We start from the raw sequence: 15,903 nt of genomic DNA, 5'->3' as shown, positions 1-15,903 counted from the left end.
TGAGCTCTTCCTCAACTTGCACTCAATAGTGAAGTATTGAAGTAACTAACCAGATCACGACACAGAGAATGTTAGAGTAAAGACAACAAAATGAAAATGTCAAATGAGGAGAGGAAAAGCTTATTTAGAGAAGCCAGAACCCTGCTTCATGAGCGGTGTCTGAAGAGCAGGCATGTATTGTCAGCACGCAGCAGAGTGAGAGCACAGGGCCGAGGAGACTGGCATTAGATCTTGGTCCTCTATGTACTAGCTGGGTAGGCGTGGACAAGCTTGAATACATCTAACAGGAATGGAGACGACAGTATCTGCATCATGAGATGACCCTAATATCTGAGTAACTGTGACATGCTTGCCAGAGTGGCTGTGGCAGTTGTATGCCCTAATATGTAGCAGGTATTTAATGCTTTTGTACAAAAGCAATCAGCAGCAAAACTTAACAAATGAAGATGTTAAGTTTACACATGAACTGACTTCACCTGAAGCTTCCTGCTACCTGCTAACCTTGTTAAAATTCCCTACATTTTAGATTTATCTTTTCCATGTCTATCAAACCCCAAACATTCCCTGTCTCAGCAGATATTATCTGAAAAGAACTTTTTCCAACATTACTCCATTTCAACACATCTGTATTATCTCTTCTGACTCAGAAGAGAAGTCAAATTCTTTACCACTGATAATTTTAAGCGTTTCTTAAGACATCGTTCAGACAAATTTAAAATCTTTTTCAAGTGGTTCCTTCCCTATGTCCTACCCTTTAAAGACATCTAAGTTCCCTAAATTAAAAGCAAACTCCCACAATAAAATTACTTCTATCAATCCACATTGTCTTTTAAGCCACAGTCCATTTTTTCTTCCTGTCCCCATCACCTCAGCAGCTACCTTTTAAAAGAGGAAAGAGCAGCAAAGGATGTGGATATTAGAGGTTGGTATACTGCTAAAGATTCACACAGATCTTCAATCATTTTTAGAATTCTCCTCTCTGATTTGGTGTTGATTTCAGCCAGATCCCAGCTTCAATGACCACACTGTTGCTGAGGATACCCTAATCTCCTCTCTCCAGAGATGTTTCCCAGAGGACAGTCTACCTAAATGTCTCACAGGCTCATTCAATGCTGACCTTCATTTCTGTCCCGTAAGCCTTGCTCCTGTGACTTATTAGATTCCACCCATGGCACCCAACTCAGAGCCATCCTTTACTCTTTTTTCTCCTTAACCAGACGGTAACTATCCATAATGTGACTTCTGAGACGTCTCTTTCCTGTTTTTTCTTTTTTGTTCTAAATTCTAGTTCTTGTCATATCCGTCGTCATCTCTTATATACTACAGTAGCCACCACCAAGGTTTCTTTATGTCAATTCACTTAACATGTACTTATATTTTTTTATTTAGTATGTGTGGATGTGCCTCAGTGTATATGTGTGCAGGCACCCACAAAGGCCAGAAGAGGCATCTGATGTCTAAAAAATGCAGTTATAGGCAGTTGTGAGTGGCCCAATGTGGGTGCTGGGAACTGAACTTGGGTACTCTGCAAGAACAACCCTTAAATACCCTTAACAGCAGAATCATTTCTCCAGTTCCAAAACCACACTTCTCTCAAGAAGACTAATTTGAAAATCTCTGATTAATTCCCACAGTGTTTAGGAGAAAGTCTAAGATCTTTAAGTGAGCCGAATCACTTCCCAATCACTGTCCTGCATTGTTGTTCGCAGTGTTTTGGTCACAGTGGACTGAACCCCACTCAACTGTCACCTCCTGAAAACTTCGACAGGTACTGCATAAATCAGTAATGCTATCAAGTTTCCACAGTATCCAAAAGTTATTTTCAAGTTTGTCATTAAGATATAACTCATATAACTTAAACTTATATGAAGTATATAATACAGAGGTTTTTTAGTATATTTACACAACTGTGCAAATATACTATCAAATTTCAGAACATGACTTCAATAAGAAAGCTGGTATTTGTAAGCAGTCAACCTACCTCCCCAACTTTCCACACTCTAGTAACCATGAGTCTATTTTGTCTTTGAGCATTTGCCTATTCTGGACATTCCATATATATGGAACTGCAACATTTTGTGAACTTTTGTCTTTCACTTAGTATGCCTTCAGGGTTCTTCCATTTAATAGCATGTATCAGTACTCCATTCTTTTTTAAGGCTAAATATTCACTGTGTTGTAGATATACCACATTTCTTACCAGTTGGCAGACTCTAGGTTGTTTCCTTTGGGCTATTACAGAGATAGTTGTCATGAATGCTCATGTATAAAATTTTGTGTGAATATGTATTTTTAATTCTTCTTGGCATTTATCTAGGAGTGGATTACATCTGTGTTTAGTGGATTGCAATGGGAAGAACTACCTAATGTTTTCCTGTGACTGTATTATTTTATATTACCACCATTGGTGATGCAAACAGATTAGGATGGTGAACTTGTAGACAAAACATAAACAAGTATTTCTCAGGTTTGTCTACAACTCTTACCACAAACGATTTTTTACTATTTTGGCTATAAAAATCCCAGTATCTTGTCATTTTGAGAAGCAGTTCCCCATCTTTTCATATGCTTATTGGCCATTTGTAGTTCTTTAATTGTTAATTTTAAGGTTGTTTTTCACTACATAACCTAGGCTGGCCTCCAAATTGCAATCCTTCTGCCTCAGATTTCCAGGCATATGTCACAATGTCTGGCTCGTGTCTTCTTTAGAGAACTGTTCAAATCTTTTGCTAATTTTATTTACAAAGCTTATGGGGCTGGAAAGAGGTCTCTGAAGCTAAGATCATTTGTTCCTCTCTCAGAGCATCTGCCATCTTCTTCTGGACTTTGAGGGACCTGCACACACACACACTCTTAAAAATAAGAACATGTAAAAAAAAAAATCTAAGTAAATATCAAAAAAATCAAGTAACATTTTGAATTAGTCAGTTTCCTACCTAATTTTTTTTGGGTGTTGTTGTTTTTGTTTTTTAAGTTTGGTTGTTGTTTGCTTGCGTCCAGTGATGAGTAGAAATGGAATCCAGGGTCTAGGCAAGTGCTCTTACCACTTAAAAACATCAGCCCTTGCCAAAATTTTAGTTGTGTTGACCTTTTTAAAAAATTATTTTATTATGAGTATGGGTATTGTGCCTGCATGTATGTCTGCGTACCACATGCATGCAGGGCCCACTAAAGTCAGAAGAGAGCATTGTATCCCCTGGACCTGGAGTTACAGACAATTGTGAGATGCCATATGGGTGCTGTGAATTGAACCTGGGTCCTCTGGAAGAGCAGCCAGTGCTCTTGATAGTTGAACCATCTCTCTAGCCCTGTTATTTGCTTTTTTATTCTTGAGGTGAAAGAGTTCTTTACATACTCTGGTAATAAGATCCTTAATAGATATATGATCGTGAAATATGTCTTCTATTCTGTGAGCTGCCCTTTTATTTTTTACATTATTTCTTTATACACAGACATTTTAATTTTGATGATATCCAATTACCTTTTGGGGGGAATGCTTGTACTTTTAGTACCATAAACAATCCATTAGTTAATCCAAGGTTATGATGATTCATATGTTTCCTTCTAAAAGTTTAATATTTTTCTTTCCTCATTACTTATATCTAACATAATTTAAATGCTGTGTAGACACGGTCCTGAGGGACAACAAGAACAACATCTGCAATGTTCAGTCCAGACCAAGTCCCCCTTTTCTCATCTCTCTTGAGTTTTATACATTTGTTTGTTGGCTTTATTAATCCATTTTTAATTAATTTTGTTAATTTTGTAAGATAAGGATAAGATTCTTTGTTTGTAGATATGAAGTTATCTAGTACCATTTGTTGAAGAGACAAACACTATTGAATTGTCTTAGTACCTTTGTTGAAAATGAGCTGCCATTTTGTAATCATTAATATTAGAGCTCTGAGTGCTAGTTAGTCCATTGATCTGCAAGTCTAGTTTTATATTGTAATGATGTCTTAGTAAACCAATGTGAATACACAAGCAACAATTTACAATGCAATATATCTTCATTTAGTTGGTCATGTCCTATGGTATTGCAGAAACTCCTTAAGGGTAGGTACATCTCTCATTTATTCCTGTAACCATTCATACTTGTACCTTGAAGGCTACCCCACTGATTGCTCCAACAGAAGACTTAGCACACCACAAGAACACAATACTTGTTAAGTCTGTTTTCACAACTCCATGCCTTGACCTTAACTATTTCCTCATTAGCAATGCCCCCAATTTTGTTTATTTTTGAGTCAAGGTCTTTCTCTGTAGCTGTGGTTGACCTGAAACATCTATGTAGACCAGGCTGGTTTAAGATTCACAGAGATCCATTTACTTCTCCCTCTCAAGTGCTGAAATTAAAGGTATGTGCCTGGCTACCCTCTACCTCTTTTTGTCTGCTTAAGTTCCACTCTTCCAAACTCAACACAAACACCATTTCTACTGTGAAGCTTTTACACGGCATTGTAATTGTTTTTCCTTTATTTCTATATAAACTCTTTGTTCTTATGACTTCCCTCTTATTAGAATTTGAAATTTCCATTAGATTTTAAGTACACTAAAGGTAGGAACCAACTCATCTCCATTTTATATACCACAGAAACTAAAACAATGTTTTATATGTAGTAAATACTTACAGACTGGCCTATTCCAGCCAAATTAATCTTCTTGGTCTCTGTGCCTATCATTTCCTAGACTGGTATCTTTTTTCATCTTCTTCTTCATCAGTCAAACCCAGTATTCATCTGCCCACCCCTACCTCCCATGCTTACTTTTCTCTTCTTTGGAATCCTCTTAAGAATAATTCCAGCTGGGAGGTGGTAGTGTACACCTTTAATCCCAGCACTCAGGAGGCAGAGGCAGGAGGATCTCTCTGAGTTTGAGGCTAGCCTGGTCTACAAGAGCTAATTCCAGCACAAGCTCCAAAGCTACAGAGAAACCTTGCCTCAAAAATTAAAAAAAAAAAAAGAGGAATTCCAATGAACTTAAATTTTCCTCAGTTTTACTAGTTCCTCATTTTAGCTGTTTTCTTATTTATTTATATTTAGTTTACATATTCAACATCCTAATGTATTAGCCATAGGATTCTGCTCTCCTACTCATTCACTGGTCTGCTTTAACTAATTCTGTTGGCCAAAGGCAATCCTGGTGTGGAATAATCATCTATATTCTGTCAATTATATTTTAAATAAACGCTGATTGGCCAGTAGCAGGCAGGAAGCATAGGTGGGACAACCAAATAGGAAAGTAGAGGCGGGTCAATGACAACAGGAGAATTCTGGGAAGAGGGAAGTTCCCTCTTCAGTCCTGTCCAGACAAGGAAGAAGCAAGACGTGACTACACTACTGAAAAAGGTACTGACCCATGTGGCTAACACAGATAAGAACAATGAGCTAATGTAAGTTATAAGAGTTAATAAGAAGCCTGAGCTAATGGGCCAATCAGTTTATGATTAATGTAGACCTCTGTGTGATTTCTTTGGGACTTAACGACTGCAGGAACCAGGCAGGACAGAAAACTCAGTCAACACAATCCTTTAATGGTCTCAAGACAGTACTTTTCTATTTGCTGGGGATTGAACCTAGGGCCTCAAGTATGTGCTCTACCACTGGGCTATATTATATACCCACAGGCCCTGATGTTTTTACTATAATTGAATATGGTCTACAAAATTAAGCCGCAAAAAATAAAAAATTAAAGCTGCACACACTGGCAGATTGCTGTCATAGGGATTAATTACTGCATGAAAGTAAAGACCCGTCTATCTTTAACAGTGATCTCACCTGTAACTCTTTCTCCTCCTGTCTCAGCATATTCCTGAGGATTTGAGTGGCATGCTTTTGAACTTCAGGATCCTAGGAATGGAAATATAATAGTAGTGAGACCTGGGGACTAGCTCAATAGCTTAACTCTCTTATATTTGCTCATTCCTGAGTGAGGAAAGATGTTGAGAGTAAAGCCTGATTTCATGAGTACATTCTGGATAATTCAACACCTTGCGGGAATGCAATAAACATAAAATCTTTTGTTGTTTTACATTATTACTGAACTAAAATACCTAGCTGTAATTAGCCTTCATACTGAATTGTTTTCTAACTTCTCCAAAGAACTAGTTCGACTTCTCTTCAACCTAGAATCCTGTTCTTTACACATATCTGCATCTTGTCCTTCTTCAAGTCTTCACATAGGCTCTTCTACTCTTGAAGGCTCTTTTTCTACCTTTTTTGGGTTCTTTCTAAATCTTTCTTCTATTTCATTCTTCCAGGAGCCCCTTTGCTCTGAAGCCAATCTCTTCCTCTTTGACTTTCAAGCACACCCTCCCAACACCAACTGGCAACAATCTCCGTGGGATACTTCTGTCCATACCTGGGGCCCAGGTGGGTCCCCTGTGAGATTCTTCACACAGTGAGGAACACAGTGAGGATGCCATCTATAAAGCCTCATCTTCATTCACAGAGGAGCAGGACACTAAAGCATGAACATCCTTTTATGCAGACTTCATTTTTATTTAACTTTTTGGTGGTATTTACATGTCTCTTTGGCCTATTTCTGCTTACCACAAACCCATTCAATTTAAGTTCCAATGAGGGAGATCTTCAAAGAGTCCCTAGACTCTAGGACTTAGAGTGATCTGTAGGTGCCAGTAAAACTAATACCTGCAGAGGCTTGGGTCCTGTAATGTGTTGTGAGGGTGGCAAGGGTGGAGGAGGAGGTGGTGGAGGAATCACGGGGTTAACTCTGGGTATTCCTGCCAGAGGTAGGTTCTGCTGAAGCCCAGAGACACCAATGGAGGAAGGCGAAGAGCCCAAGAGGGTAAGTGCAACATAAGCGCCAGCTGGAAGGAAAGAAAAAGAGGCTTGTTTGAGTACCACCATTCTCAAGAAGCCTCACAATACTACAGATTAAAATCTTCTTTTTAAAAAAAGTTCTAGCCATTTTCTAATTTCTGTCCTCCTGCCCTGCACCAACCAAGTTCTCAATCCCTCACACAGAAACCCCAACCAAAATTCCACCCATAAATAATCTCAGGGAACACTTCCTAAGGCTACCTCACCCCCCCTACCCTTTTGCTTTTTCAAAGTAGTGTTTCTCCCCTCCCCTTGCTTTTTTCCTCCCAAGACAGGATTTCTTTATATAGCTCTGGTTGTCCTGGAACTAGCTTTGTAGGCCAGGCTGACCTTGAACTTACAGAGATCCACCTTGCCTCTGCTTCCCAAGTGCTGGGACTAAAGGTATGTGCCATCACTGCCTGATTCAAGTTAGTCTTTCACTGCAGCCAAGAATGGCCTTAAATCCTCCTGCCTCTGTTTAGATGCTGGGATTGTGTGGGTACACTAACATGCCAAGTTTACTTCTTAATCTCACTAAATTTTGAAGCAATGTAAAGTCTAGCACACTCCTGCCTGGTACACAACAGGCACTCAAACTCTAGCCTTCTATTCTCCTAACATTTCCCACATTCTTATTTACTTCCTCAGTACTGTTGCTTCTATTTGATTATATGTATAGACTCACTTGTTATGTATTCCTGGCTAAAGTATTTTTGCCCCTTTTCTGCCTCCACAGGAAGCTAATAAGGAAGAAGGTGAATGGAACAGATGACATGTAAATGAAATGTGGTCTCAGGATACGGTCAGGAGAGGTGGCAATGACGGTGCACTAAACATGAAGCTCTCTATTGGAAAGCTAATAGTGCCGCTATTTGACATCATACTAGGGTTTTGCATCAGTTTAAGTTGATTGCTTATGTTAAGACTAAAGATGTGCTTTCAGCTGCCTCAATATCTACCTATAAATGAAGCCTCTCAGGTCAGTAGACGTGTCAAACTGTCCCAGAGTCCACCAAGACTATTTTCTTTAGTTGTTATGCCCTAACCAACTCACATTTGATAAGTTTCACCACCTCCAGGTGCGAGCTATTGGTCACCATGGTGCCGTTCACCTGTTGGAGGGACAAATAACATTGAGTAACAGTGGTGAAAACCTTTTTCCAAGTCTAAAATGCTATTTCTTTAGGAAGCCATTTCCCAGTGCTTTCTAGTTACCTCTGGTTACTTGTTTACTCAGGTTTACATTGTCAGTTCCAAACTGGCTTCTAAGTTTTCAGGGATAAGACCCATGTCTCCAGCCATAGGTTTTTTTCAGTTATACCTGTGTTTATCTATTGGCCCTATGGGCTTCTTCCTTACTGGAGGAGGAGAAGTCTCTGTAGTTAGGATTTCTTTAATGTAGTCAGGACTCCTACATCCAGAAGGTCCTCTCATGTCAGCACTGTGTGGAGGTCAGACTGAAGTAAGAACCTGAGGGCCACAGCTGTTTCTTCTTAACCTTATTTTCTGTATTTTATGAAATAAGGATGAATAAAACCTATTCCAGAATGCTTCAAGGTCAATGAACTTGAAGAGCCTAAAACACAGAAGCCCTTCGTCCCTCTCCCTGCTATGGCAGTACCCTGGTTTAGTGGCTGCCAGAGCTAGTACTGAAATGAAGAACAACACAGGCCACCGCATTAGGCAGCTCCTGACCCTGCCACCATCATAAGATGGAGGAGAGAGAAAGCTTACTCACTTTAATGATCCGGTCACCCTCTTTCACACCAGCTTTCATGGCTGCACCTCCTGAAGGGAGAAGAGCCAGTCAGCAGAGTCCTGTAACCGCCACAAAAGCCACCAGATCCACACCAAAGTCTGTCCTAGATTATCTGCTCTGAGATTTTGTATCAGAATTTCAAATCCTGGGTGGACATCCAACTTTGCTCCAGCAACATGATGACTTTTAATCTAGAGTGTGCTGCATAAAGAAAGCCACAGCTGCTGCTCTGTTCGTCACCCAGCGATCACAGTGGGCGAGGATCTGAGAAGAGCATTTTTGCTTTATTTGGATGTGTTAAGGTCAGACAGAGCCATTTGATATCACGGGAAAGGTAGGTTGACCGTAGTAAATATAGGTAGGAAAGTAATATTAAGAACTAGAGAAATAAATTAAAACAATAGGTTTCAAACTGGTGACATTTAAGTCTTGAGAAGTTCATAAAGATATTCTCTAGTTTCTTATTATTAGAGATAATAATATGCCATTCTACTAAAAAACTTTTTTTTAACTCATTGATAGTTTCTTCAATTGAGATAGACCATCTTGAAACAGACCATATTAAGGCCTTCTGATGCTGGCTGATCAAGAAAGGTGCTCAGAAGAACATGCTCTTGACCTTTTCAACTGGAGGGCGCACAGGTTTTGCTTACTATATAGTTGTGAAGAGCTTCTATTCTTAGTCTTAATTTATACCCAAGAAGCACAAGAACACACAAATCAAGTTAATGAGAAGTATAAATATTATATTTTGTAAATTTTCCCCAAGATGGTCATTATATCTTCTAAGTTGTATTTATCTGTTAAACTCCTCACCTAGTATATCTAGAAGCTTCTGGTATATATAGTCTACCCTCCATTATAACTTTTCAGTTCAGTAATTAAGACTCCCCTCATCTAAAGTGAACTATTTAGGGCTGGAGAGACCTGGACTGGTGTCCAGAACCACGTACAACCACCTGTAACTCCAGTTTCAGGAAATCCTATACTCTCTTCTGGCTTCTGTGGGCAGGTTTTCATATTATTATTTATTATTATTTTGGCTTTTTAAAACAGGGTTTCTCTGTGTAGACCTGGGTGTCCTGGAGCTCACTTTGTAAACTAGGCTGCCCTCAAACTCGAGATTGGCCTGCTCCTACCTCCCAAGTGCTGGGATTAAAGGTGTGTGCCAAAATGCCTGGCAGTTTCTCTTTTTTGTTTTCTTTCTTAAAACAGGGTCTCACTAGCTAGCTGGAACTTGGTTAGCTGGAACTCAGTATGTATATCAGGTTGACCTTAAACACATAAGAAGATCCACTTCCTGCTTCCCAAGTTCTGAAATTAAAAGTGTGTGCCGCCATGCCACTTGGTCCCTGGGATAGCTGATCTTGACTACACCTGGAATCAATTAAAAACCAAGCTGCTGGGCAGAACTGAGGGAAACTCTGCCTACTGGCTCAGTGTGGCAGAGACCTTCCCATGTGTCTATAGGGAGCTAGTTCTAGAATAATTTATTCACCATTCGCTTAGGGATCCCCCATTCAAGCAATCTCCAAGTCACACAGCACTACTGCATACACCACCACCCCCCACCTTTGAGAACTGTCCATTGCCAACAGAAGGTCACAGCACTCACCAGGGCGCACAGACTGCACCAACACGATTCGATCCCCACTAACTGTGAAGCCAAAGCCATGCTGGTCCTTTTGGATAATGACGCAGCGTTGAACAAGACCTGTTGGGGCAGAGAAGAGGAGTTTGGGCAGGCAGTCACACTGAAAGTCAGTGTATCCAAGTCACTTTAAAAAATTTCTTTTTTAAGTAGCTTTCCCGACTAAACCAGTTCCCCAGATTCACCCTGTCCACATATACTGCTGTAATATATTCCATCCTCAGTGACTGGTAAAAACCTGTAAGCGACTTTGTATTCCATATGAGAAGTGACTCTTTCCTAAGGTGCTGAAATGGCTGTCCCTTTAGGCCTGCATGAATGACACTGATTGAAGAAAGGGTAGGTCTAAGTCCAGTAGTGTTCCTCTAATCTAGTATTAAAGATAAACAGCCCTGTGGGTTAACTGGAAATTTTACATTGTTATACCCAGTGAACAGAGCAAATGGAACCCCAAAGCTGACTGATGTTGGAGCTGGAAAACTCATGAAGATAACTCAGGCTTGTTTCCTTGCCAAATCCAAGGAATGATAAATGCCAGGAGAAATCCTCTTATTCATATCAATATTCATGCATACAATAAAAAGGGAGGGAGAGAAACTGAGTAAAGGAGGAAGAAAAGGACAAAGGGGTGTGGCTACCAACTGTCTTTGCTGGGGTCTCTACTAGATACTGTGCATATGCGATAGCACTCTGTGATGGCAGGGGCATGGGTTCTAGATTACAGCAGAACTGTCTCCAGTAAGTGTGAGGATGGGAAAGTTCCCTAACTTTTCCACGCTTCAGTTTCCTTATCTGCAAAGTAAGAATATAAAACACACTTCCTAGGTTGGTATAAAGTGACAACTGACACAAAACTCCTAACATAAACCCCAACACACATATTATGTGCTCAACATAAAGTTCAGGTGTACAGGATTTCTCTATAGGGGCATATACCTGTGTCTATGTGCTGATATGCAACAAAGCAGTTACCTGTTGTTTCAGAGGTGTCAGAGGGCTGGTGGTGGTGGGAAGGGGACATGCGTTCAGGTGTAGAGTCTCCCAGAGAAGACAGGCTACTTAACCTGGAGAAGGAGTAAAGAAAACACACTAAGCCGGGCGGTGGTGGTGCACGCCTTTAATCCCAGCACTCGGGAGGCAGAGGTAGGCGGATCTACAAGAGCTAGTTCTAGGACAGGAACCAAAACCACAGAGAAACCCTGTCTTGAAAAACCAAAAAAAAAAAAAAGAAAAAAAGAAAACACACTAATAAGCTGGGAAGGGAGGGACCAGAGGAACAGGCTCTGTTATTAGAGGGGGCCCAGAGTTTTGAACAATGAAAGCTAACCCACCCCACCTTGTAACTTGGTCATCCCAATGAGAGATTAATCATGTATATACTGCTGGCAACACCACCTATCTGGAATCCTGGCTGGGCAGGCAAGTATGGTCTCTTTAATACTCAGCAGGGTATGCAGAGAAATACTCTTTGTATTTGTAGAGTCAGACAATAAAGAGACAACAGCAGGAAGGTTGTACAAACATACATGTGCTTGCTGGGTCTTACCAGGCTGCAATGGGGCTGATGGAACAGAACGGAGCAGCAGAGAAAATGAACGCAAGAAAAACAAACAGCTAGTTAGTGTTAGGTGATGATTTGCAAAAGAGGAGACCAGAAGGACATGGTGGGCCAGACACATACAGAGGCCTCTGTGAGCACAGCAGAGCATGGAATGGCTTTATGTCTTTGTCCCTTGAAGTCTCACCTTTCTAAGACGGCAACTGGACATTTAGTGCTAACCTTCTAGGGAAATGGCAACCCGAACAGGAGCATACCAATTGCCTGAGCCTCTGAAAAGTTCGTTTATCTTCCAGATACCATGGAATAGGAATCTGGTCTATTGATAACCTTAAACTTCAACTCCATGATCAGACCATCCCTACAGCTATTCTGTAGCATCCTGCTTAGAAATTAAGACCTCAAACCTTCTAAGTACCACATACACCAACCAACAGATTTATTTTTTGATCTCTTCTTCAATTAAAACTGAAAACAAACTTAGAACATCTTGGCTTTTTAGAAAAAAGTTCACAGTTGGAGAATCAGGTGTTACTGCTCTCAGGAAGGGGCGGTTCCTGTCCTAGCTATAGTTAGTGACGAAGTGGAAGCTTATGTACGGAATCACTGTGCACAATGAGAACACCAGAAATGACCTCATATCTATAGAACAATACAGAACTTGTCCTTACAAAACTGTAAGGAATGACCTCATATCTATAGAACAATACAGAACTTGTCCTTACAAAACTGTGTGTAAGGAATGACCTCATATCTATAGAACAATACAGAACTTGTCCTTATAAAACTGTGTGTAAGGAATGACCTCATATCTATAGAACAATACAGAACTTGTCCTTACAAAACTGTGTGTAAGGAATGACCTCATATCTATAGAACAATACAGAACTTGTCCTTACAAAACTGTGTGTAAGGAATGACCTCATATCTATAGAACAATACAGAACTTGTCCTTACAAAACTGTGTGTAAGGAATGACCTCTATAATACTGTCAGGGAAGAGAAGAGAATTATGTGGGCATTTAAAGCAGTAGATAAAAGGGAAAAGATGCTGTGTTTGCATATCTGTTACATATGCAAATATCTAGCATATCTTTGCAGAGTACAAAAGAAACAACATTGGTTGTCTCTGAGGTGGGAAAGTGGTTGCCCTGGGAATAGGCACAAGACCAGAGACCTCTCATTATATCCTTTTGTGCTTAATTCTGAGCTTTGTGAACTATTCACAAGAGCCAGATGAGGTGGCAGACAACTGCTATCCTGGCTCTTGGGAGGCTGAGGCAGGAAGACTTGAGTTCAAGGCAGTCTGGGCTATATACAACATTTTTAGACTGGCCTGGGTTATACTAGGAGACTGTAGTCTCAAAAACAAAAGAAAAACATTCCTTACTCCCCAACCAACCAACCAACCGACCGACCATCACCCTACACAAACTTAAAAAATACCAAGAAGGGGATCCTTTTCCCCCAGAGGCATCCCTCTTACCTGGACAGGTGAGACTGCTTTTTACTGGCTGATCTTTGGTTCAGAGAGAGGAAGACATCAAAGAAGAAGAGAACGTGGGACCCAGGAGAAGTGATGCAGGATAGGAGGAAGAAAGAGAAAGAAAAAACAACATAAACCAGACAAGACACTGGAGATGGTTGGTTCAAAAGAGAAATCCCAATAGAACTGAGAAAGGGACCAACGGGGTTGATACAGTGATGAGCTTATTATAATACAAATGCACCAATCTGTCTATTTAAAATTCTCCAGAGTCTCCTCCTGTACACAGGAGTAAATACTAACCAGGTCTCAAAAGGACAAAGCACACAGTCTGCATTGAACTGCATCTGGGTCACAGTGTTCCTTTGCTCTGTCCTGTCCTTCTCTTCCCCTGCCCTTTCCATTACCCCTTTCCTCTTTCCCTTCCATCTGAGGTGTGGTGTGGTGTGTAGGTCAGAGAGCAGTATCAGATGTCGTCCTAAGTAAGGTTGAGAATCACTGATTTAGATCAATATCAGATGTCTTCCTAAGTAAGGTTGAGAATCACTGATTTAGAGCAGTATCAGATGTCTTCCTAAGGAAGGTTGAGAATCACTGATTTAGATCAATATCAGATGTCTTCCTAAGGAAGGTTGAGAATCACTGATTTAGAGCAGTATCAGATGTCTTCCTAAGGAAGGTTGAGAATCACTGATTTAGATCCACCTACTGTCACATTTGTGTTTTGCCTGTCTTCCTTCCTTTCCACCTCTGATCCCCCTATTTTTATTTAGTAAGCTTTATATGCATTTATTTTTGGGGGAGTGCATATGGATGCTAAAGGACGACATGGTATATGTGTACGGTATACATGGCAGGCGGGGTGGGGTGGGGTGGTGCAGACATCTGCTGCTCTCCACCTTGTTTTGGACAAAGGAACTCTCATGGAATCTGGAGCTTACCAATTTGGCAGGGTTGGTCAGCCAGCAAGTCTTCTGCACACCAGAAGTAGAATTAAAATTGCACTGTCCTATCTGGGCAGTGGTGGCGCACACCTTTAATCCCAGCACTCAGGAGGCGGAAGCAGGCGGATCTGTGAGTTTGAGGCCAGCCTGGTCTACAGAGCGAGTTCTAGGGCAGCCAGGGCTTCACAGAGAAACCTTGTCTGGAAAAACCAACCAAAAACATAAAATAAAACAACAAAAAACCCAAATGTGCGCTGGCTTTTCCACGGCTCTGGTGACCCTAACACAGGTCCTTGTCCTTGCACAGGCAACTCTACTACTGAGTCACCTCTCAACCCATTTTTTCTACACTATACATTTTTTTCTCATTTAAAAATTGTAGCAACATCGTGACATTTTGCCTTTAATTACTTTAGTGTATACATATTAAGTACCTTGAGAGAGTCTTTATATGAACTGCCATAAGCATGCCCGATAAGCTAGCTTTGACAGAATATTACCTAACACAGAGTAGTATTCAAACCTCTCCAACTGCTTATCAATGTTCTTTACATTTGTCCCTTAACTGCCTCAATCCAGGATTTAACCAAAGCTCTTAAATATGTGTGTGTATGTATACACACACACAAATATATATATGTATACACATATTCATAAAATACAAATGTAAAAATATACTCCTTCCGTTCTATCTACTGAGTCCTATACCCATTTTATCTCTTGTAACAATGACATTTTCATGTTTGTGTAGTATATGTATCCATGAGTATGCTTGTATATGACTGTGTATGTCAGAGGTCAACACTGAGTGTCTTTCTGAGTTGTTCTCACCTTATTTTTGAGATAGTGTTTCTTATTGAACCTGGAGTCCAACAACTCAGTTAGGCTGTTTGGCTAGTGAACTCCAGGGATTCAGATGTCTCTGCTTTCCCAGAGCTGGGATTACAGATACTACCAGTTCCAGCTTTTCACATAGGTGTTGTGGATCTGAATTTAGGTCTGCACATTTGTATAGCAAGCACTTTTACTGACTGAGGCATCTCCCCACCCCCACACAATTTTGAAGAGTCCAAGCCAGCTATCTTGTTGAATAAATGGCATACATTTGGGAAATGCCTGATGTTTCCTCATGATTAAAATCAGGTTAAATATTTTTGTTTGCTTGGGGCAGAATCTCACTCTGTATCCCAGGCTAGACTCAAATTAGTTACTCTCTTGCTTTAGCCTGCCAAGCACTGTTATTGTAGGGATGTGCTAAATATTTTTGAAACATTGTAAGTGATGTTGTATAGCTCACTCTGTGTTGGTGATGTGAGAGTTGATTACCTGAGATTTCTCAATGGTAAAAATCTATTCTTCCATTTTAAATATGCTGCGCTTGGAGAATTCTGTTCTCTAACAACCACTTATCCAAGAGTTTATATGTTACTATTATTTGTGCTTTTAGAAAGGTTTCTTTTATTAATGTGTCTGTGTTGTGTGTGCTTCTGCCGTGTGTATGTTTCTTCCCCTAAAGTTATACATTACAGTTCATTATCCTTTGCCCCATGGCTCCACCACAGAGCTGCACCTGAAATCTCCCGCCATTTAAAAAAAATGTTTAAATATTGTAAGCAGTCTAGGGCGACCTATGAAAATGGTTCACTTGACCTAGAAAGATCACAGTTATTTTAGGAGCACC

At 40.4% G+C, this 15,903-nt stretch overlaps 1 protein-coding gene across 15 annotated transcripts in view; it reads right to left on the bottom strand.

Annotated features, from left to right (window-relative positions):
• The window catches only part of Arhgef11 (Rho guanine nucleotide exchange factor 11), a 141,339-nt gene that overhangs the window by 50,013 nt on the left and 75,423 nt on the right, over positions 1-15,903 (bottom strand). For 13 of the 15 annotated variants that reach the window (XM_041655300.1, XM_041655308.1, XM_041655296.1 and 10 more), the window contains 8 exons: positions 13,279-13,311; positions 11,781-11,795; positions 11,207-11,298; positions 10,199-10,297; positions 8,563-8,612; positions 7,879-7,936; positions 6,651-6,829; positions 5,778-5,849 (listed from right to left, as the gene is read on the bottom strand). In XM_041655300.1, coding sequence (XP_041511234.1) covers positions 5,778-5,849; positions 6,651-6,829; positions 7,879-7,936; positions 8,563-8,612; positions 10,199-10,297; positions 11,207-11,298; positions 11,781-11,795; positions 13,279-13,311 — 598 coding nt within the window. The remainder of the gene's footprint in view (positions 1-5,777; positions 5,850-6,650; positions 6,830-7,878; positions 7,937-8,562; positions 8,613-10,198; positions 10,298-11,206; positions 11,299-11,780; positions 11,796-13,278; positions 13,312-15,903) is intronic. The other 2 variants (XM_041655299.1, XM_041655303.1) reach the window with 2 other exon arrangements.

Source organism: Microtus oregoni, unplaced genomic scaffold, assembly GCF_018167655.1.
Source record: "Microtus oregoni isolate MIOR12 unplaced genomic scaffold, Mior012 000007F_ref0000211, whole genome shotgun sequence".
Lineage (NCBI taxonomy): Eukaryota > Metazoa > Chordata > Mammalia > Rodentia > Cricetidae > Microtus > Microtus oregoni.
This window is presented reverse-complemented; position numbering and strand designations above follow the sequence as displayed.